Raw genomic sequence first — 21,585 nt, 5'->3', positions numbered from 1 at the left:
TGCTACTACTGGTTCCCACCACTGAGGCGGCTGGGTTTTGGTAACAGTACAGTCCTTGGAGGTAGTTTTCTCCTTTTCATTTTCAGAAAGAATATTCAGTTGATTAACTGAAGGCTTTTTCAGAATTCAGCACATCATCCACCTGATGTCTTCACAACTTATGAAATCAGCACTGTTCACATGGATTTCCAAGCACCTGCGTGTCTCCTCTGTTGGGAAACAAAGTCTTAAGAATTAGGGGACTAAAAGATTTAGTGCAAGAATAACATTTTACCTATTATGAAGGAGCTGAATAAATGAATTTTAGGAGGGAGAATTGAGGGAACTGAGTGCTTGTGGCAGGGGATCAGAATCTAGCCTGCTAGAATGAGCATGGCCGGCAATGGCCAGAGTAGGTCAGTATCAAGAATGCTGGAGGCACTGCAGTGTGTGGGCTATGGGCAAGTTGAAGCATGCAGGAACATCCAGTAACCTGAGCCTAAATATGACAGAAACATGAGAGGCAACCATCTGATGGAGAAATCTGCTGGTGGTGTGATGCTGTCTCTGTGGGGTTGCAGCCCAGGGCCTGATGGTGGGCTGGGGGCTGCAGCAGCCTGAACAGTTGGAAGGAGCTTGGGGGCAGAGAAGAATGAGAACAAGCTAGGCCTTGCTGGGCACTTCTGTGCCTGCCTGTCCTTGTGACTGATCATGGTGACCTCAGAACAAAGCTCTGGTCACATCTGCCTTCCTCTTTTGGCCACTTCTAATCTGTAAATGTAGATCTCATCCTTAGCAAGTTTTACAAGGGTTATATCATGCTCATGATGGCTGAGAATATTTTTGCCACATAAATAGTACTTGCTATTTAACAAAAGCAAGCATTTGGATACTGCATGAGAAACAAAACAAAATTAGTTCCTGAGTATTTAATAAATCTCCTTGAATATACCTGATGATCTCAAATAGTTAAACATGTAAGTGGTATTGGTTTTCTGCTGATCGTTGAAGGACTAAGGGAAATTCATAAAAAGAATGTCCAGAGAATCTGTCCTTGTATTTCCAGTACTGTCCATGGTGGGGGGGGTGGGACGCCCATGCTGACAGCTTCACTGCACCCTCTGTCCATGTAGGCTGCATTTTAACTCTTCAGCTCTTGTCTTACTGTACTTGGACCTTTCCAGTTCTCATTTGTGCTTCTAGATCAGCGTTTCACAACCGTGGCTGCTCAATTGGAATTCTTTGTGGGGAGCTTTTAAAAAATCCAATGCCCAAGCTGCACCCTCGTCTAACCCAGGCATGGATTTTTTTTAAAGATTTCCATGTGCCTCCCACATGCAGCCCAGGTATATTTCAGACCCTCATTTTTATAACTGGTCCATGAACTGGCAGCACAGGGTCCAGCTAGATCCTGCCACAGACCTAGTTAATTAGAAAACGTGCTTTACCAAGATCCTGAGGTGAATTGGAAGTTCACTGAAGTTTGAGAAGCGCTGTCCCCCCATTATACCTCTCTTCTTGTTAAAAGGCCCCAGGCTTCTTGAGTAAATGCTTTGAAAGTATAAAATCTTCTATTTCCTACCATTCTGGTTGATTCATCCACCTTCATGATAGAAACTCCTCCGCTAATGAAGATTCTATCAACCAGCTTATTTTCTCTTCACATTTGGTCCCTGATGCCTCAGCATCTTGGTCTTCTCTCACCTAATCTTAACCCCGTAAGAATATGGTGATATGGTGAATATGAGCACATGAATATGACGTGTCCTCAGATGGATTTTGCCTCCTTCCCTACTCATGCCTCTGTCCCTTCAATGCTAGTCAGTCAGTCTATTTTATCTTCCAGATGAACAGTTTTATGAACAATCACCCTTTAATAGACCACGTATCTCAGATTTCTCTCTTATAATTTATTTTCGAGCTCTGTGAGACAACTTTCTTACGATCTCTCTCTTCTCAAGTCATATATTCAACCTCTATTTTCTTACTCAATTGATGGGCTAAACTTATTTAACAGCAAGTAAAAGCTGCCAGAGAGAACATCATCATATTTCTACTATGTATCTCTAAGTGTACCTACTTCTGTGCCCATACATTTTGGACAATGGTTCCATGGAAGGCCGACTTCTCTCCTTGCATTTGAGCCTATTACCTTCTAAGGATGTTGCTCCTTTAAATGTCTTTTTAAGTTACTCTGAACTACATGCAAGTGTGCTTGCAAGTGTGTTATAGAGTCTAAATCCTTTTAAAGGATTTAGCTTTCAAGCTTCATTCTCTCTCTTCCCCTCTGCTCTACATCTGAGCAAGCCCATGAGCAGAGTCCCTTCGCCGCTAGTTCTGGCAGGAGATTAAAGCCCCAGCATGCACAGGGCACCCTCAGCCCAGCCCATGCCCTAACTATGACAAACACTCCCCAACAAGTCCATCTCCTTTTCTAGCTCAATTGAGTCACTGCACTATCTCATACCTGCTGGAGAAGCTTGGCCTGCTTTCCTCAGACCTCAATTATGTACTAAATGTACTTTTCATACCCTCTGGGCATGTGTGTGGCAATCAATGTGTGTGGCAATCATCGGTCTCCACAGATGAATCAAATGATGAGTGGCCCTCCACCTGCTTCTAAAGACCAGTTACAACACTTTAACATCTTCTACCTTAAAATTTGTGCCTGATGGAATTTCAGTTAGATTGTTTCAACAGAGTTTCAAACTAACATGGCTTACACAAGACAGATGTTTATTTCTTGCTCACATAAATATCTAAGCTGATGACCCTGTTCTGCAACTTCTCCACCACCCTGGGTTAAGCCACATCTGCCCAGCACAGTGATCTGCTTCTAGTGATCTGCTTCCAGCCAGCATGGAGAGGGAAGCAGTAGAAAGGGCACAGCTTCATGCCTCCTCTGGCACAGCTCAGGAATGTAGTCACATGACTGCTTTTAGCAGCCAAATGAATGGGTGACATTGGTGTTATGTTGATGATCAGGAATCTGTAAAACAGACTACTAAAGAAGAAAGGGGGGATTCAACATTAGAACTGGTAGTCTTTGTAGCTCAAACTTTCTCTTAACTTTACATTCCTGTATTAAGAGGAATTTCCCCTATGTCCCAAGCTGTTCACTTCTTAATCCCCAAACCTGTAATCATGTTGTTACCTGGGAAAGAACAGATAAGGATGCTGATTTGCTAATCAGCTGATCTTCTGGTATATGTAATAATGAAGGAAGACCCAATGTAACAGTAAGTCTCCTAAAAAGTGGAAGATGGGGGCAGAAGAAGAGGTTAAAGGGGTGCAGCATAAAGACTTGACACACTATTGCTGGTTTGAAGATGGAGGGAGGAAGGTATGAGCCAAGGAATGCAGGGGGTCGATAGAAGATGAAAAGACAAGGAAATAGATGTTCTGAAGATGTAAATAGATGCTTTAAAGATATATTTATTTATGCATACAGAACTGGGGTACAGTGTAGGGGCAGTGAGAGGATTCACCAGAGACACAGTGGGGAGAACAAGGCTGACTGATGAAGTACACTGCTGAGGGGAGCAGTGGGCGAGTCAGGAGAGGTCTCCTGCGCCATTTGGGTGGGGATCAAACTCATGCTGAAGTGGCTTTAGCTTCTTAGTGCTGTGCTTTAACCTGCTGCGCCACCAGGGAGGACCCATAAGTGTATATTTTTACCTTGACTCATTATTTTGATTTGCCTCTGCTTGCCCTACCAGGTTGTATTTGGGGGAACTACAAAATCCGGCTTATTGGAGTAAAAGGGGGTGGGGAAGGTAGTAGTGGACATGATGCAGAAAAGGGGGTTCTTCTACCCCACGTGTAAGGTGCAAGTTCTCTCCAATAGCTGAAGGGAAAGCTGTGAAAGCTTTTAAAATGGGATTGATATTATCGATTTTCATTCTGGCCTTTTTACTCTCAATTTAGAAGGGCATTCTAGTAATCCTGTTGGTGCCAGAGTGAGAAATTCAGCTTGATATAGATTAGATGACAAGTGACAAGGGTCGTATAGAAATAGTGGAAGGCAAATGAGCGAATGGCTGAGATTGTCATAAATCTATGAAAATGTAAGGTCATACAAAAAAAAATTAGCTCAGAATTCTCAAAGCATCATGGATCATAGACAAGGTAAATATCCTTGTTCTAGCCCTTGGTTAGTGCTATTCAACCTCAGCTTCAAAGCCTAAAAGAGAAAAGATGTAAGAGATATTCTTATAGATAGTAATGAGAGTAAATAAAGTTTGGTCTTTGATCTTTAAAAAAAAAAATTTAAGGTCATACATCTTTTGCTTTGTGTCTGTACTTTAAAACGTAATCTTCTAATATGTAAATGTGATTTTCCCAGAAGAATTTTTATTGAGAAAAGGACACACTAACCAGGCAATTCCAGTAACCCAGAAGGGGCTGCAATTTATTTTTCCTACTTACCACTCAGTTCCTTGTGAACTTTGATAGTGTGGTTAGTTCTTGAGAGATCATCTGTGCCTGGATAGTGAACAAGCAAAAGTACATGCAGACCACTTATGTGCGATGTTATTAACTGTAAACTGTCTATACCATTGTGCAAAAATTTAGTAGAATTTATTAGGAATTTCAGCAAAAACAAAGCTTTACAACTATAGCTTTACTACTACATAATTTGAATAAAAATCCTTTGTTTCATGTTTAAATATAATGAATTTATTTCCAATAACATGCTCATTAAAAACAATGTAGTATTTCCATTCATTAAAAATGCATTTATCAATAAAAATACATAATAAAGTATAATTTGTAGCATAAATGTAAACCAGTCAATTTACCTATTATCCATATAATGATTACCTTTCTTGTATGGTTATAGTATTTTAAATCATTAACAAAATGCAAAATTATATATTTACAGGCAATTCTCAAAAATAATGATTCCATTCAATAGTCACTGTTATACTTCATCAGTATTTTCTCTGCAGTCTGGATCCAACATCAGGAAATAGATTGGTCCTTGGCTGGCTGCTCTGGAACATAATTTCAGGATATTCCTTTATAGTAGTACTCAGACCTTAACCTTACAGATTTTGATTTATATATAAATTAAATACTAGATATTTTACTATAAAATATTAGACATCTTAATAAGACTAAATTCAAAATTCAAATTCTCAAAAGCAACATATACATCAATTTTAATATAACCACGGATCATGCTAATTATAATTCACAGTACTTACTCTTTGCTATTGATAAATGTGTTTAAGTGCATTTTATCAGAACCTGCTAAGGAAACAGTCAAAACTTAATGATTTTAATTCCTACAAAAAAAAGCACCTGGAGTTCAAATATCCTATGGGTACTTTAGCAACATATATTGGGTAAAAAATCTAAGTTGTTTGGGAAGATTACTGCTGAAAATTTATTAATTTTATTTTAGAAAGCAAACAATATACTGTATATAAAACAAAAACCCTGCTCGAAAACCACAGTTTTTATATTGAAAAATTTAACTAAGCAGGGCCTCCCTGGTGGCGGAGAGGTCAAGTCTCAGCACTATCAAGTTAGCTGCAGCCACTGCAGCTTGAGTTCCATCCCCAGCCAAGGAGCTGACCCACATGATGCAGCAGACCTCTCCCACTGTTCCCCTCTGCCTGTTCTGCTCCCCACTTTGTCTTTGGTGAATCCTCTTGCACCTCTGGCCTACACACCAGTTCTTGTTTATATAAATAAACAAAAATAAATCTTAAAAAATGTAACTAAGCAATGGCAGGTATCTGGAGGCTGTCCTGTAGTCCTCTTACGCGCTTTCGTCTCAAGCAGCATGAAAGCTGCTTGAGGACAAGAAAGCATTTTCCTTCTACCCCCAGCCCTAGCAGAATGCCTTCCACATGGTAAGAACTAAGGCAAGGTCTGTTCAATGAATAAAAGGAGACCATCAGGATAACTTCTAAAGAAACAAAATTCATGCATGAATGGGGAGGTATAAAGTTCACCCAGGTCATGAGTGATCTAGGGAGAGTTATAAGTTCTGGAAATTAAGAATCAACTTTCAAATCTAGATCAGTGCCATTTTCAGTTTTTGGTGGATTTAATATATAATTAATGGTGCTGGGCTGAAAAAATCTAATTCTTGAATCAGCTACATAATACATGCAAATTACAAAGTTAGATATATGACCTCATAATTTCAAAACAAGATTTTTTTAAAGTTCCTATGAGGATGAAAACAGTGGGGCTCAGATATTAAACAAACAAACAAAAATGTTAAAACTTAGGTGCAATGTCTTTCAAACAGTGCTCCTAAGTAGATGTTTCTGTCCATATGTGGAGTAATGGAAACCTTGAAGAAACTCCCTACTAACCAGAACTAGAATAGCAATTGTCCTGATGCATATATATTACAATTTTGGAGGTCACTTGTTTCATATATGTATAATATATACACATATGGTTATATATTGCCTTCTAAAACTTGTATATTTTCAGAAGTTTTCCTGTTGGTCTCTTTTTATTCATTGAACAGACCTTGCCTTAGTTCTTACCATGTGGAAGTCTTTCTGCTAAGGCTGGGGGTAGAAGGAAAATGCTTTCTTGTGCTCAAGTAGCTTTCATGCTACTAGAGATGAAAATGCAAACGTGAAAAAAAATCATTTTATTTGAAATGCAGGAGATGTAAGAATATATCATGAAAGCTTTTAAAAGACAAACATATACCTAAACCACAACTATTTTATCCCCACTGAGGCACCAAGCTGCAATTTATTCTTGCTCTGAATGAACTTTAGAAGCTTGGGCTTCTTTTTTCTGGACTCAAAATAAATTATAAGCAGCTAAACAGACTGAAGGGAAAGATACAGGCTGAAATAAGCCCACCTGATAAAAAAGAGAACAGGGTATAAAGACATAATCTGAAACTTTGCATCTATCACAAGTGCTAAGCTGAATCTAATAATGAGAAAACAATCAGGAAAATACAGATCATAGGACATTCATCAAAACAAGACAACTGGCCTGGACTCTTCAATGTGAACAAAAGATCAAGAAAGAACAAAAAGACTACTCCAGATTGACACAACAACCAAATGCAGTGTAAAATCCTGAGTTTGATCCTGGATCAGGGAAATAAAATAGACACAGCATATTTTTCTTCCAGACAACAGGGGAACTTTAAATTTGAAGTGTATATCAGATGTTCTACTAGTATTAAAATTCATGGGTGTAATAAAGGTATGTGCTTAAGTAGGAGACTGTTCTTAGCTGAATAATTATGCTGAAGGGTTTAGGAGGGAAGTATATCATGTCTGAATTTACTTTTGAACAGTTCAAAACAATATATGTGTGTGTGCACATGTGTCTTCATCCCTTTGTTTCATCTATCCTTCCATCAGTCCCTCCCTCCCTTCCATCCATTCCATCCATCCACCCCTCCCATCCAAACATCCATCCATTTGATAAAACAATATGTGAACAATTGATAAATCCAAGTGAAGAGTAAAATAACACAGAATAAAAATAACCCAAAAATGGGCAAATAAGTCCCCAAATCTCCATGCAAGATATGACAATTCTGATCGGGGCAGAGGAACAGGGTAAATCTGATAACAATTGTTTACACAGGTGTCATTGATCACGTGACTTTTATGCCATTTTCTCTGAAAATAAATGTAAGCTCTCTGACTGTATTGGTAGTGCTAAAATAGGGGAGAGTAGTATGTTTAGAGGCAAAGAGAAGGAAAAGAGTTATGATTACTAACTCTCAAGAAGAATGAAAATAATGTAATATGAGATTATTTCAAGCTTACCAGTTACCTCTAATCTATATCATTAACTTTTCAGCTATTAGTCAGATACTTCAATATAAAGACACAGGGTATCAGTATGACTGGCAGAGTAATTTGCTGATTAGATAACATTTTCTCCCTGCAGAGTAGCATTTACTATATTCATGTCCAGTTTGTTGTCTGAGATTATATACCTTTGTCAAGTAGTGCTGAAGTATATGCAAGAGGGATCTCAGTTGGGTATTATCTCACTGAAGTGAAATAAGAATCATAACTGCTGTAACCAATAAGTCATCCTATTTAAAATTCAGACACAAAGAAACTACCACCATAAAAATTATTTAAATAGCTGAACCGGCAGACATGAAAATTTGAAGGAAAAAACCCAACAAGATATAAAAAAAGTTGACATTAAAAAAAAAAGAAAGAAAAAGAACGAAAGAACGAAAGAACGAAAGAACGAAAGAAAGAAAGAAAGAAAGAAAGAAAGAAAGAAAGAAAGAAAAACAACCCAGCAGGAACCACACTATTGCCTAAAGAGCTGGATCTGAAAGTCAAGTACAACGGTGCCACACCAGAAAGGTCACTCTAAGAACCACATTCCCAGAGGCAAGTAACAAGCTGTGCTTGGATAAGGACAGCTGCTTTGTAAGTATTATCCACTACTGGAAAGAGCATAGCGAAGGTCTAAAACATGGGTAAGAAATGTTTTATATCATTTATATAAAAATAAATCATAGTCAACTAAGTACACTTTCAGGGTTTTCCCTCCTCTTGTCAGGGGAATTCTAGGGGAGAATTCCTCTTGTCAGGCTTTCAGATCTGAGGGCATGTGACAAAAACACGCCAGTAAGTATTCAGTGGGCTAACAGGACATTTCTTCATTTCTGAGGGTTGTAAGAGGATGGGAAGTAACTTAGAGGAAATCCACCTCACAGACCTAATTTCTGTGGTCTCCTACTGTGATTTCTTTATCTGACCTTGTATTAGTCACATGTCTATCTTACCCATAGATTCTTTCTCCCATTAGACTGAAGGTTTCTGAATAGAATGACTTTCTTTATATTTGTTTTTCTCTGTCTACTTACCTACCTACCTCCCCACCTTCCCTTCCTCTCTCCCTATCTCCCCTAGGATTTCAGTGCCAAAACACACAAAAAATTTCAAGGTAGTAAATGTCTAGTTTTGAACTTTGAAGACAGGAAGGGGATATGAGCAAGGATGGAATCATTGCCCATGTGAGTTTCCTACCATTTTTAAGTTAAGGCACATATCTAAGACTTGTTGAAGAATAGGGCACTGATACCTGTTTCTATGATTGAAATAGATGGATGTAAAATTTGTTATGGATGTAAATATGGATGTAAAATTTGTTATGGATGTAAATATGGATGTAAAATTTGTTATGATTTTTTTAATGATAGGATATTTGCTTGATTCTAACAAAATAACTTATTATTGAAAGTTGGTTAGGTAGAAAAGCTCTCTAAAAATGAGTCTTAAGAAAGTTAATGTTAATACATGATTCTTATACATAAGACAATAAAATTTCCTAAATCCAAGAAGAAAATTCTTCTTTAAATACTTACCAGAAGTGGCATTATTTGTAAGGCATTTTTGATGGAAGGGTTTTTGCAAATGGTTTCTTGTATATCTGAAATAATTATATAATGATACAAAATAATTTAGCTAATATATGTTGAAAGAGAATGACTAAAGAATCAAGTATTAAATTCTGATGTGTCAAAACATCCAAAATTGAGTAAGAGACTTTCCTATTGACCCGAGAAAGTCATTATACTTATATTAGGCTAAAAACTGGAAGCTATTTCACTAAAAAACAAACAAACAAAAAACAAAACTATTTCATAAAACTTAAATTGATAGAGGAGTTCCCAATATTTAATTATATAATAATCTTTATTAAAATGTTAGTTTTTTCCCCCTTCTGTTTCCATTTACATATTTATGCATACAAGAACTTTGGTTCAGACCAGCGGTGAGGTGAGAGGATTCACCAGAGACAGACTGGGAGAGAACAGACAGATGTTCTCTGAAGCACAATGCTGAGGAGGAGCAGCAGGTGAGACCTGAGGTGTGCTGTGCCATGTGGGTCAGCTCCCTGCCGGGGGAGCAAACTCATGCTGCAGTGGCTGCAGACAGCTTCACAGTGCTGTGCTTTAACCTGTCACACCACTGGAAGGGCCCCCCTTTCTTCTGTTTTTATTTTCAATTATTTATTTTTAACATTTATTTATTTATGAATACAGAAATGGGGTACAGGCCAATGGTACAGGGGTGGTGAGATGATTCAACAGAGACAGAGTGGGGAGCAGAACAGGCAGATTGAGGAAATACACAGCTGAGGGGAGCAGTGGGTGAGACAGAAGAGGTCCTCTGCGCCATGTGGGTCACCTCTCCCGGGCAGGGGTTGAATTGGAACTGACGTGGCTGCTGCCAGCCTGCAGTGCTGTGTCCCAACCCGTTGTGCCACCAAGGAAGGCCTTTCTTCTGTTTTTAAACCCAAAAGTGAATTTCATTCTTGAAGCGTATCAGGAAAGACAAAATGTTTATTTAGGTGCTGAGGCACAAAAATTAAGTAATTTGATCAATTCTTGTGTTTAAAAATTTTTTTTTTTTAGTTTTGCCTATAAAATAACAAGCATCAGGGCAAAAGAAAAATATTCAGGCAAAATCTTTCATGTGAAGCAACTGATTACCTAGAAATGCCTAACAGAAAAAAAAAAGATAAACTGTACTTGTGTATCTTAAATTTATAGCCTTAGTTTTGTATTGCTTTGTGGTTACAGCCTCTTGCTCTTATGAATACACTACTTTTATTTCTTTTTGTGTATTGGTATATTACTTTTAAAATTTAATTTTGAAAGTAACACACATAGAGTTTATCAAGCATATGCATCTTTTAATTAATAAGAATAAAGCAGTAAGATAGCTGAACATTTTCACTCCTTGGAAGGCTCCCTGAACTCTCCTCTTCCTAGATAACTCACTGTGCTATTTCTTTCTAACCTGAGCACATTACGTATATGTCTCCCAAACAGTACTAAGTTAGCCTGTTTCTGAACTTTCCATAAGTGGAATTGGATTCTCTGCCTTATTTAGCTCAAAATTGCATGTTATTTGGTTCATCCAAGATCATCTATGAAGCTGCAGTTCATTCTCCTATGTCTTCCATCAACAGAATATTCCATGTCTATAAAACTTTAACTCCTGGCTTTTATAAACAATCATGTCTCCTATGCATGCTGGGTTTTCTCCTGGTTTGTTTCCAGGGTATGAGTCCGTTGAGTGGCAGGGTATTTTCATGTTTATCTTAGCAGGAGGTGGCAAACTATTTCTTAAGGAGGCAACTTCCACCTTTCTTTCTTTCTTTCTTTCTTTCTTTCTTTCTTTCTTTTTTAAAGATTTATTTATTTATGCATACAGAACTGAGGTACAGGCCAGAGGTGCGGGGGTGGTGAGAGGATTCACCAGAGACAGAGTGGGGAGCAGAACAGGCAGATCCAGGAAGTACACTGCTGAGGGGAGCAGTGGGCAGGCCAGGAAAGGTCTGCTGTGCCATGTGGGTCAGCTCCGGGGCAGGGATCGAACTCATGCTGAAGTGGCTTTAGCTACTTAGTGCTGTGCTTTAACCTGCTGCACCACCAGGGAGGGCCCCTCCTACCTTTCTTATGTGAGAAATCCTACTCCTGCTCCTACCACCACTTACCATTGCCAGACACTCAGGCTTCTGATGAGTAGATAACTATATCCCATTGTGTGAATTTGCATTTTCCATTACTATTGAAGTTGACATTATTGTTTGTCACTATTTGCATTCCCTTTGTTTTCAAGTTGCTAGTCAAGTGTCCTCCCCACTCCCATTTTTCTACTTAATTGCATTTTTTTCTTTCTTGATTTTTAGTTCTATCTTTTGAATAAGTGCCCTGCATTGTACGTACTGAACTATTTTCTCCCACTTTGGCCCACTCTTTTCCCTCTTTTAATGAGTTTGGATATGCAGAGAAGTTGGTAACTTTAATATGTGAAATTTATTAATGCTTTCCTGTATTATGTGATCTACTTAGGAAATCCTTCCTTGCCCTAAGGTTAGAAAATAGTTTCTCCTAAAAAGTTTTATAAATTTTCTTTCACATTAAATCTTTACTTTGGAGCCAATTTCTCTGAATAGTATTTGGTAGGATCCATTATGGAGTGACCAAAACCTCATCTGAAAACGACTCCAGAATCTCTGCAGCTCTTCCTTTATGTGCTAGGTGGGATCTAACAACAGATTTGCAATGATGAGAGGTGCTAACTCCAGTTCCTGAGCTCAGTAGCTCCAACTCCTAGCAACGAGACCTGTGCTTTCCATACTGGGATTCCAATGACTTGTTTATTAGATGGGTTATATTTTTCTATAGCTGTTGGGTGTTGCTCTCTGCCCCTCTCGCCCAATTTTTTGTTTTCTATTTGTGTTTCAGTTCAAAACATTTCTGTTATCCTACCCTCACAGTTCACTACGGTTTCCTCAATTGATTTGAGTCTACTTACTGATGAGCCAAGGAAGACATTTTTCATTTTGTTCTTATTTCTCAGATATCTGTGAAACCCTTTCTATAGTTTCCATTTCGATGAAATTCCCCATTGTTCATAAATGTTGCCTACCTGTCCCACATGCTCCACCTTTGTCACTATAACTTTTTGCTCTATTTTCATTTGTTTATTTACATCATTCTTCAATGTGTGCATTTTTTCATCTTGGTTGTAATCCCCATGGCCTTCCCACCACCAATTTACTCATGTGCCATATCAACATAGTCTTGTGCAATTTTTCCACCCAGTTTTGATTCTATCCCCCTCTTTATTATAATTGCTTTTTTCCCCCTGATGCCTCAAGCTCCTGCTATGAGTGAAACTGTGGCTAATGCTGCAGGACCTCAAGTGCACCTGTCCGCCCTGGCTAATGTTGTGCATGGGTAGGCACACTCCCCATTAAGGCCAAAGAACAAGTCAGCAGAGCACAGTGCACTTTGTCCTGCAAATAGCTGCAGCCCACTACTTTGTTTCAAGTAGAAGCTACAAGAAGCCCCAGGTCTGGTACAAACATGCACCCCACTCCCTGTGTCCAGCACATTTCCTGTTTTTCCCTGCAGGAAAAGACCCTAAATATACCCATGGGTGGTCCTAATAAAGAGACTTTGGATTTCAGACCCAAGGCTCCTGCTTCATTCTTTTGCAGCTTCTGCTTCATTCTTTTGCAGCTTTGCAGCTTCGCAGCTCCACAGCTCCGAGTCTCCTCCTTTTGCAGCTCCTATTCTGGTTTATTTCATTATGCATGACCCTTCCAGCTCCAGCCATGTTGCTACAAAAGGCATGAACTATCTTTTTTTGATTACTGAGTAATATTCCATTGTGTATATGTACATCTTTTTAATCCAGTTATCTGTTTTTTGGCATTTGGCTTGATTCCATATATTCCCTATTGTAAACAGAGCAGCAATAAACATAGGGGTACAGGTGTCCTTTTAAATCAATGCTTTTGTGTCCTTTAGGTAGATACCTAGGGGTTGGGTTGCTGGGTCCTATGGAAGCTGTCATATTTTCAGCAGTTTGAAAACCTCCAAACACTTTCCATAATGGTTGTACCAGTTTGCATTCCCACCAGCAGTGTAGGAGAGTTCTTTTCCTCCACATCCTTGCCAGTATTTGTTGTTGCTAGTTGTTTTAACATGTGCCTTTCTCACTGGTTGAGTGGTATCTCATTGTGGTGTTAATTTGCATTTCCCTTACTACAAGTGATGCTGAACATTTTTTAATGCCTGTTAGCCATCTGCATTTCCTCTTTGGAGAAGTATCTTTTTAGCTCTTCTGCCTTTTTTTTTTTTTTAAGATTTATTTACTTATGCATACAGAACTGGGGTACAGGCAAAAGGTGCAGGGGTGGTGAGAGGATTCACCAGAGACAGAGCTGGGAGTAGAACAGGCAGATCAATGAAGTACACTGCTGAGGGGAGCAGCGGGCTGGTCAGGAGAGGTCTGTGTGCCATGTGGATCACCTCCAGGGCAGGCAGGGATCGAACTCATGCTGAAGTAGCTTTAGTTTCTTAGTGCTGTGCTTTAACCTGCTGTGCCACCAGGGAGGGCCCCCATTTTTTTTTTTAAAGATTTATTTGTGCATACAGAACTGGGGAACAGGCCAGAGGTGCAGGGGTGGTGAGAGGATTCACCAGAGACAGAGCTGGGAGTAGAACAGGCAGATCAATGAAGTACACTGCTGAGGGGAGCAAAGGGCGGGTCAGGAGAGGTCTGTCATGCCATGTGGATCACCTCTGGGGCGGGTGGGGTTTGAACTCATGCTAAAATGGTTTTAGCTTCTTAGTGCTGTGCTTTAACCCGCTGCACCACCAGGGAGGGCCCCATTTTTTGATGGGGTTATTCACTTTGTTTTTGTTGAGTTTCATCAGCTTTATATAACTTTGTGATCAGTCCTTTGTCATTAGTATTGTGTGCAAAAATTTTCTCCTGATCAGTGAGATGTCTCTTTGTTTTGTGTAATAACCTCTGCTCTATTACTTGAAATGATTTGATAGTTTCAAAATCTGAGTCATGTCTGGGGTTTCATGACTGCTTTACCCCTCAATGGGGAATTTTTGCTCTTGTGCTTCTGTCTCCTAATTTTTTACTGAATATAGACATCCTGTTTAGAATAGTGGATAATGAGGTAAATCATCTTTGGGCCTGGAAAAGGCATCTTCCTCTTCTAGACCACTGTGAGTGCTGTGAACCTGAGAAAGTGGAGTTAACCACTGCAGTTAGAGATTGAGCTACTTCTGGGTTGTTGTTGTTGCTGTGATTACCTTCATTTCAGTATATCACTGGTTTCAAATTCCTTTGGTGCTCTAGTGTTACTCCACTTTTGCAAGGATTGTGGAGTTGTTGTCTTTAATCTCCTGCTCCTTCCTGACACATCAGGAGTCTCTCTCTACACATTTGCTTCTCTCTCAGAACACTTCTACTGCTGTTGCTTGTTCCTTGCTGACCTCTTGAGGAGGGGACAGGGCATTTTTTTTTTCTGTTTCATGGTCCAAGTCAGCCTTCTTAATCATCCTGGGCTGTCAGTGCATGTGGCCTGGTACATTTGTCAGGACCAAGGGAAGAGGTTGTGTCCTCCTCTAACAGCAGGATACTTGTAATTATCTGGGCCCATACCTGATTCTTGCTCCTCTTCCCCCCCAGAGCAGCTTTTTTTCTTTTAACTTTCCCCTTCCCCAGTAAGTCTTCACCTGTGACTTGAAGCAGTCAGTAAGATTTGCAGCCTCTATCCCCATGTCTTCCATATTCTGTAGGAGAAAATTTCTGCCTGTGGCTTCATGCTTATCTCACAGCAGTGACTGTACCACTGAAGGATTTCTTTGCTTTCCTGTTCTGCCCATGTTTTTCTCATGAACACCACAATGGGTTCACAGGGAAGAATCAGTGGGTGGGTGCAAATTCATCCTGTGCCTGTAGCTCCTAGGTTTTTGTTTTATTTTTTAAAATATTTATTTATTTATGCATACAGAACTGGGGTACAGGCCAGAGAGGCAGGGGCAGTGAGAGGATTCTCCAGAGACAGAGTGGGGAGTAGAATAGGCAGATGGATAAAGTATACTGCTGAGGGGAGCAGCGGCCAGGTCAGGAGAGGTCTGTGGCACCATGTGGGTCACCTCCTTGTCGGGGAGCCACAGTGAAGTGGCTGCGGTTACCTTGCTGTACTGCATCCTTACCGATTGTGCCACTGGGGCGGGGGGGGGCCCATTTTGCGTATTTTTTAAAAAAAAAATTTAATAACATTTTATTTTTAGACCATTTTGCATATTTTTAAGGTGAGACTGACATTCTGGTTTTCTATCTTGGTAGAAGTGAAATGCATATACATATGTACAATACATACATTTATATGTGTATCTGCATATGTACATGCACGCACACACACACACACACACATGTTGCTTCTCAACCACACAACATTTTTGCCATCCAGGAGATACTTGGCTTAGTCTGGAGGGAGATACTTGTCATAGCTGGGAGATACTATGGCATCTAAAGGGTAGAAACCAGGATGCTGCTAAACATCTTATAACTCATAGGGTAGTTGCCAAAAAAGGAATTACCTGGCCCTAAATGTCAGTAAGGCTATGCCTGAGAGGCCCGGATACTTACGTCTAAATATTCCATTATGGTATGATTTTCAAAATCATGACTCATGTAGATGTATTTCTTAATAGTCACTTTTTTTGCTATTCATTTTTAGCTAAATTGTATTACGGTCAGAGGAGGTGTATGGCTCCAACCCTCTGAAATGTGTTAAGGCTTGTTTTGTGGTACAACATATGGTCTATTTTTATAAATTTCCTAAGTGTGCTTGCAAAGAACATGTCCCTTTAGTCAAATTTGTTAATCAAGTTTGATTTTTATATAACTATTTGATTTTTTGTCTATTTGTTCTGTTGACTACTAATAAAGTATGTTAAAATCTCCCACCTTAACTAAAAAATATTTTATACATTTTGAGGCTATGCTTTTACACCTCTAAAATTTAAAAAGTTTTACATATTTCTTCTGATTCAAACTTTGATCATTATGATGTGATTTTTTTAATGTTTAGTATTACTTTCTGCTTTAAAATCAATTTTGTTTGCTAGTAATACTTTTTTAAAACATTGGTTCTTTTTGGGCCCTCCCTGGTGGCACAGTGGGTTAAGGCACAGCACTGGGAAGCTAAAGCCACTTCAGCATGAGTTCGATTCCCACCTGCCCCGGAGGTGACCACAGGGCGTGGCAGACCTCTCCTGACCCGCCTGCTGCTCCCCTCAGCTGTGTACCTCATTGATCTGCCTGTTCTGCTCCCCTCTCGCTGCCCCTAAGCCTCTGGCCTGTACCCTAGTTCTGCATTCACAAATAAATAAATCTTTTTTAAAAAGTTGGTTTTTTTTTAAAGATTTATTTATTTATGTATACAAGAACTGGGTATAGGCCAGAGATGGTGGGGGAAGGCTAAGAATTCACCAGAGACAGAGTGAGGAATAGAACGGGAAGATTGACTGAAATACACTGGTGATAGGAGCAGTGGGTGAGACAGGAGAGGTCTGCTGTGCCATGTGGGTTCGGGTGCCTAGCTGGGGATGGAACTCATGCTGCAATTCAGTGGCTGTAATTCATAGTGCTGCAGTTTTACCTTTTGTGCCACCAGCGAGGCACAATACATTTAAAACAGTTTTCCTTTGGTTAAAATTTGTTTGAAATATATTTTCCATTTTTTTATTTTGTTTTTCTCCACCTTTATGTTTTAAATATATCACTTATAAACAGGATATGCATGTTAATTTTTTAAAAAAACTCTACCAGCCTGTTTTATAAAATGAAGCATTTAATTCATTTGCATTTATTATAAAGATAATTGTACATACTATAACATTTCTACTGATCCTGTCTCCTGTATGCTTATTTTTCTTTCTTTTGTTGACTTATTTTGGTTTGTTTTTTTTCATATGCCTCTTTCGTTCTCCAACAGTACAGAAGTTGTATATTTGCTCTTTCCAGCCCTTTACTTGTGATCCTCACAATTTTCACAAGCAGATTTTATTTACAAACATGTGAAGTTAATCTATAACTTTATCCAACTTCCTACTGATATAAGAATGTTAGTATAGTTTTAACATCATTTATATTCTTTGAACTTATGTACTACTATTAATATGTATTTTAATTCAAACTTTTTTCTCTTTGAAACACAACCATTTGATTATATTTAATTGTTTCATACAGTGTTCCAATTGACTCTCTCAGATTGCCCATCTGAGAACATTACTCTTGTCTACCGAAGTACATTCTTCAAAATTTCTCGCAGTAAAAGCTTGATGTTAACAAAATCTCTTGAACTTCAATATTGAGCAGATGAGGGAGGAAGATAAGTAAGCTTTTTTTTCACCTTTGCCTCAGTGTTTAGGGTGTTACTCTTTGGGAAGACCAGCTGTGTGGTAGGAGGGCCTTCTGAGACTACTCATCTCAAATAGGCCCTGGGATTTATGTCTTAGTCCTTTTTTTTTTTTTGTGAGATCATGAAAAGCAAAGTTCAATTTCACTCTATACAATGTTTTTAGAACAAAAGCTAGCTTCATCACTCTTCTTATTTTCTAGGTTTTTAATCTATGTTTAAAACTGCTACTCTTAAGAATTCCTCATACAGGGAAACAAACGGATGAACTAAATAGAAAGCATTAAACTTTCAGACTGTTATACCATTACTGATTACCAGAATGGTAGGGAAGGAGGGAGTTGGGGAGGGAACAACAGTGAAGGGTAGATTTGGGCTTTTACAAGTGAACTTAATGTAATATAAACACATGTTGATTTTCAACAATGAAACTTATACGTTATAATGCATTGTGCACTCATTTAAGAAATTCCTTATAGTCTTACCAGCATATTGCCACATTTAATATTTTTAAAGTACTTAATCCAGGTTTTATTTATCTACTTTTGACGAGTGGTCACTAAAGATACCTACCCTGCCACAGTGCAGAAAGGGAAGTCTATTCTTAAGTTCCTAGAAGACTGCTAACTCTGTCACAGAAATTGGCACATCATAAATTATGTAAGTATTGTACACTTGAAGTAGTATGGTCTATCAAAATCTATTCTAAATTATTTTGTACTTGACAGGTGATAGTCTGGATACATTTTGTATTTTACTTTTAAATTAAATTAAAATGGTCTGAATACAAAACACAGCATTTTTCAGAAAGATGCTCTTCCATACTTACAGTATAAACTTTCATTGAGGCGATCAAGGGACTGTAGAATCTTTTGTTCTTCATCTGATAGTGCACAGATGGTGAACTGCTGGGTCTTATTCAAAGCCTCATCTGATTTCTGTAGCTGCTTGCTATTTATGACAGTCAGAATTTCATCCTCAGGCACTGAAGCTTTCACTAGGTTTTCAGCCATCAAAAACTCAGAAGTGCTATCTGAAACTATAGAAACATTGTATTAATTGTTCTTTTATCCCCATTTGTCTTAGTTGACATGTCTGTATCTATTTGCTTTACAAACAAAAGAAAACCAGGTTATCTCTTTTTTAAAGTTTGTGTTTCATTTAATAAGATCAATATGGAGCATTTTCCTATTCTTAATACAAAACAAAAAGGATATTCAAAATCATGGCAGTGAGGTATTAAACATTCCTAGAGTGTTAACTGAACTAAAGAAAACATACATTGTGTAGAATACTTATTTTGTGCTATTTTATTCAGAGAAGATTAAGTAGATTGTCTTTCTAATAACAGTTAAGATGAGTTACAAATAAGTGTATAAAAGAGAGGGAATTTAAAAATTAGAAAATTAGATAATCAACTGAACAGAACTGGAAGCTGAGAACCAGATTCAGTTCTGTTCCAGAAGAATTGAACAGATGATCAAAAGCTAGAGAGAAGGGAAAGAGGACTGAATGAATTAGTTGATAACAAAAGAACCAATTTGGAGTTCATTTCACACCATTCATTTAAATAATCCAAATAAGTAAATAATCAAGCTAATACAGCAATCTAGAGGAAAATAAATAAAATTTCTAAATTTCTGTATTTGGAAGGTTCTTAGAGCTTTAAAGTAATAGAAGTTATCACTAAAAGACTAAAAAACATGTTTAATAAAGGGTCCTCCCTGGTGGCACAATGGATTACATGCAGCACTATGAAGCTGTCCGCAGCTACTGCAGCATGAATTTGATCCCTGTCCAGGGAAGTGACCCACATGGCGTGGCAGACCTCTTCTGGCACCCCCTGCCCCAGTAGTATGTTTCAGTCATTCGGCCTGTTCTGCTCCCTACTCTGTCTCTGGTGAAGCCTCTCACCCTCTACTCCTCTGGCCTGTACTCCAGCTCTTATATGCAGAAATAAATAAATCTTTAAAAAAAATGTTTATTTAAGACCACTCTTCCCCAAACAACTTTAACTTTGTGAAGGGCAAGATTTCTGTAGCTTTTGTTCATTATTATATAGTCAATATCTAGGTGCAGGCAGAAAATCAGCTGTGAGTAATCAATCGTTGAGAAAATAAAAATGAAGACTGCATGCAAAAATATAAGTGGGAAAATGCAAAGAACACAGTATTGAAGACATTTTAACTAATATAATGAACTAGAAATCTTGATATTATTTGCAGAAATCAAGAAGAAAATACCAAAACTCTAATATATATATATATATATATAATCAAACCTCCAGTATCTACAGGGATAAAGGATATGAAGAATAAAAAGCCAAAATTATCAAAACACCACTTCTTTGCCCATCTACCTTCAGTTGGTATACATCACTAGAGTGATTTTGAATAAACTTTTCAGGAAAATGCTTTAGGAATATCTACGTTTATTTACTTTGATCCAGTATTCATTTTCATCCAGAAACATTTAGTGGGCAATTATATGCCAGGTACTGTAACTTTAATTCTGGGAATCTGCCCTATGGAAGTAATTGAAATGTCAAGAAAAAAATTTGATATAGATATTCAATATGTTATTTCAAATAAAGATAACTGGCAACAACCTTCATGTGCGGAGTGAGGAGAGTTCTGGTCCCAATTGGTAGTCTAACAGTCACGTAATATCTAAGTATTTGGGAAGTAAGTTAAAAGAAAAATAAAGATCACATGGAACAGAGCTCAGAGGAAAATGTTTAAATCAAAACATACCTTCTTCAATATTAGAAGTTCCCCTTGTAGTTTGTTTTGCCTCACTTAAACTTAGCTGGACACTTTGTCCAAAATTCTAAAAAATAGAATAGTAGATTAGAACATAATTCCTTGTTTAAAATTCATGACATATACATTGATTTTTAAAATGTTTATACACTGTATATATTTTCAACTATCATGTGACTTGTGTTTTTAAAAAACTTCAGGTTGTAGTGATGTTTTGGGGCATTTGGAAGATGGAAGTAGGTTGGGTTGCCAATAAAAAAAAGTGGTAATTAAAGGAAAAGTAAAAAAATCTTAAGACTTTTACAATATTGGCGATTTATCATTGTAAGGTAAACCATAACTTCTAGTCCAAAACCTGATTATGGCTAATGTCAAGGGTAGGTAATTATCATAGACGACAAAACTACAAACAGAATGAGCTGCCTCAATGTTGCACAGAAAGAGGAAACAGGAAGTCCCAGGGCACACCCACTCAGTGCTCTGAGGGCACCAGCTCTCCTTCCCTAGTGTTGGGTATCCTTCGGCTCTTCACTTCCATTCTGTTCTACTTTAAGAAATAAACTACCTAGCTCTGACAAGTCTTTGGTCTGGCCTGAAGTGGCATGGAGGTGATGTCTGAGGCTCCTCTCCATCATCTTGGCTAACTAACCTCCAGTTAGACATGAGGCACCTTGGTCCGAGACCATGACATGCAGTTTTACTTTTTTCTATCATCCATTCATCTCTTCCAGAGTGGGCTGGGGAAAACCCAGTATAATGAAGGTGACAGGGGCCACTGCTAAAATAACTGACTCTTCGTTTAGGCTCCTGAGTGAAAACAACCACCAAAACCAGAGGAAAACAATAGGGGTGAAAAAAAATAAACTTCAAAACTTGACTTTGATTCAGTCATGCCAATCTATTAAAAGTTACCAAAATTGGGCCCTCCCTGGTGGCGCAGTGGGTTAAAGCACAGCACTAAGCAGCTAAAGTTACTTCAGCGTGAGTTCGATCCCTGCCCTGGAGGTGACCCACATGGCGTGGCAGACCTCTCCTGACCCGCCTGCTGCTCCCCTCAGCAGTGTATTTCAGTAGATCTGCCTGTTCTGCTCCCCACTCTGTCTCTGGTGAA

At 38.5% G+C, this 21,585-nt stretch overlaps 1 protein-coding gene across 6 annotated transcripts in view; it reads right to left on the bottom strand.

Annotated features, from left to right (window-relative positions):
• Positions 1-4,388: 4,388 nt before the first annotated feature.
• Positions 4,389-21,585, bottom strand: part of CEP126 (centrosomal protein 126kDa) — a 54,597-nt gene continuing 37,400 nt past the window's right edge. For 3 of the 6 annotated variants that reach the window (XM_012729939.1, XM_012729940.1, XM_012729943.1), the window contains 4 exons: positions 20,466-20,541; positions 18,542-18,751; positions 9,323-9,387; positions 4,715-4,976 (listed from right to left, as the gene is read on the bottom strand). In XM_012729939.1, the coding sequence (XP_012585393.1) occupies positions 4,914-4,976; positions 9,323-9,387; positions 18,542-18,751; positions 20,466-20,541 (414 nt within the window). In that variant the 3' untranslated portion in view covers positions 4,715-4,913. Of the gene's footprint in view, positions 4,465-4,714; positions 4,977-9,322; positions 9,388-10,123; positions 10,275-18,541; positions 18,752-20,465; positions 20,542-21,585 lie in introns of those variants that run through there. The other 3 variants (XR_001145803.1, XM_012729941.1, XM_012729942.1) reach the window with 3 other exon arrangements.

Source organism: Condylura cristata, unplaced genomic scaffold (genome assembly GCF_000260355.1).
Source record: "Condylura cristata isolate star-nosed mole 26May11 unplaced genomic scaffold, ConCri1.0 scaffold00025, whole genome shotgun sequence".
NCBI classification, from domain to species: Eukaryota; Metazoa; Chordata; class Mammalia; order Eulipotyphla; family Talpidae; genus Condylura; species Condylura cristata.
Note: the sequence above shows the minus strand (reverse complement) of the source record. Positions and strands in the feature narration are given on the sequence as shown.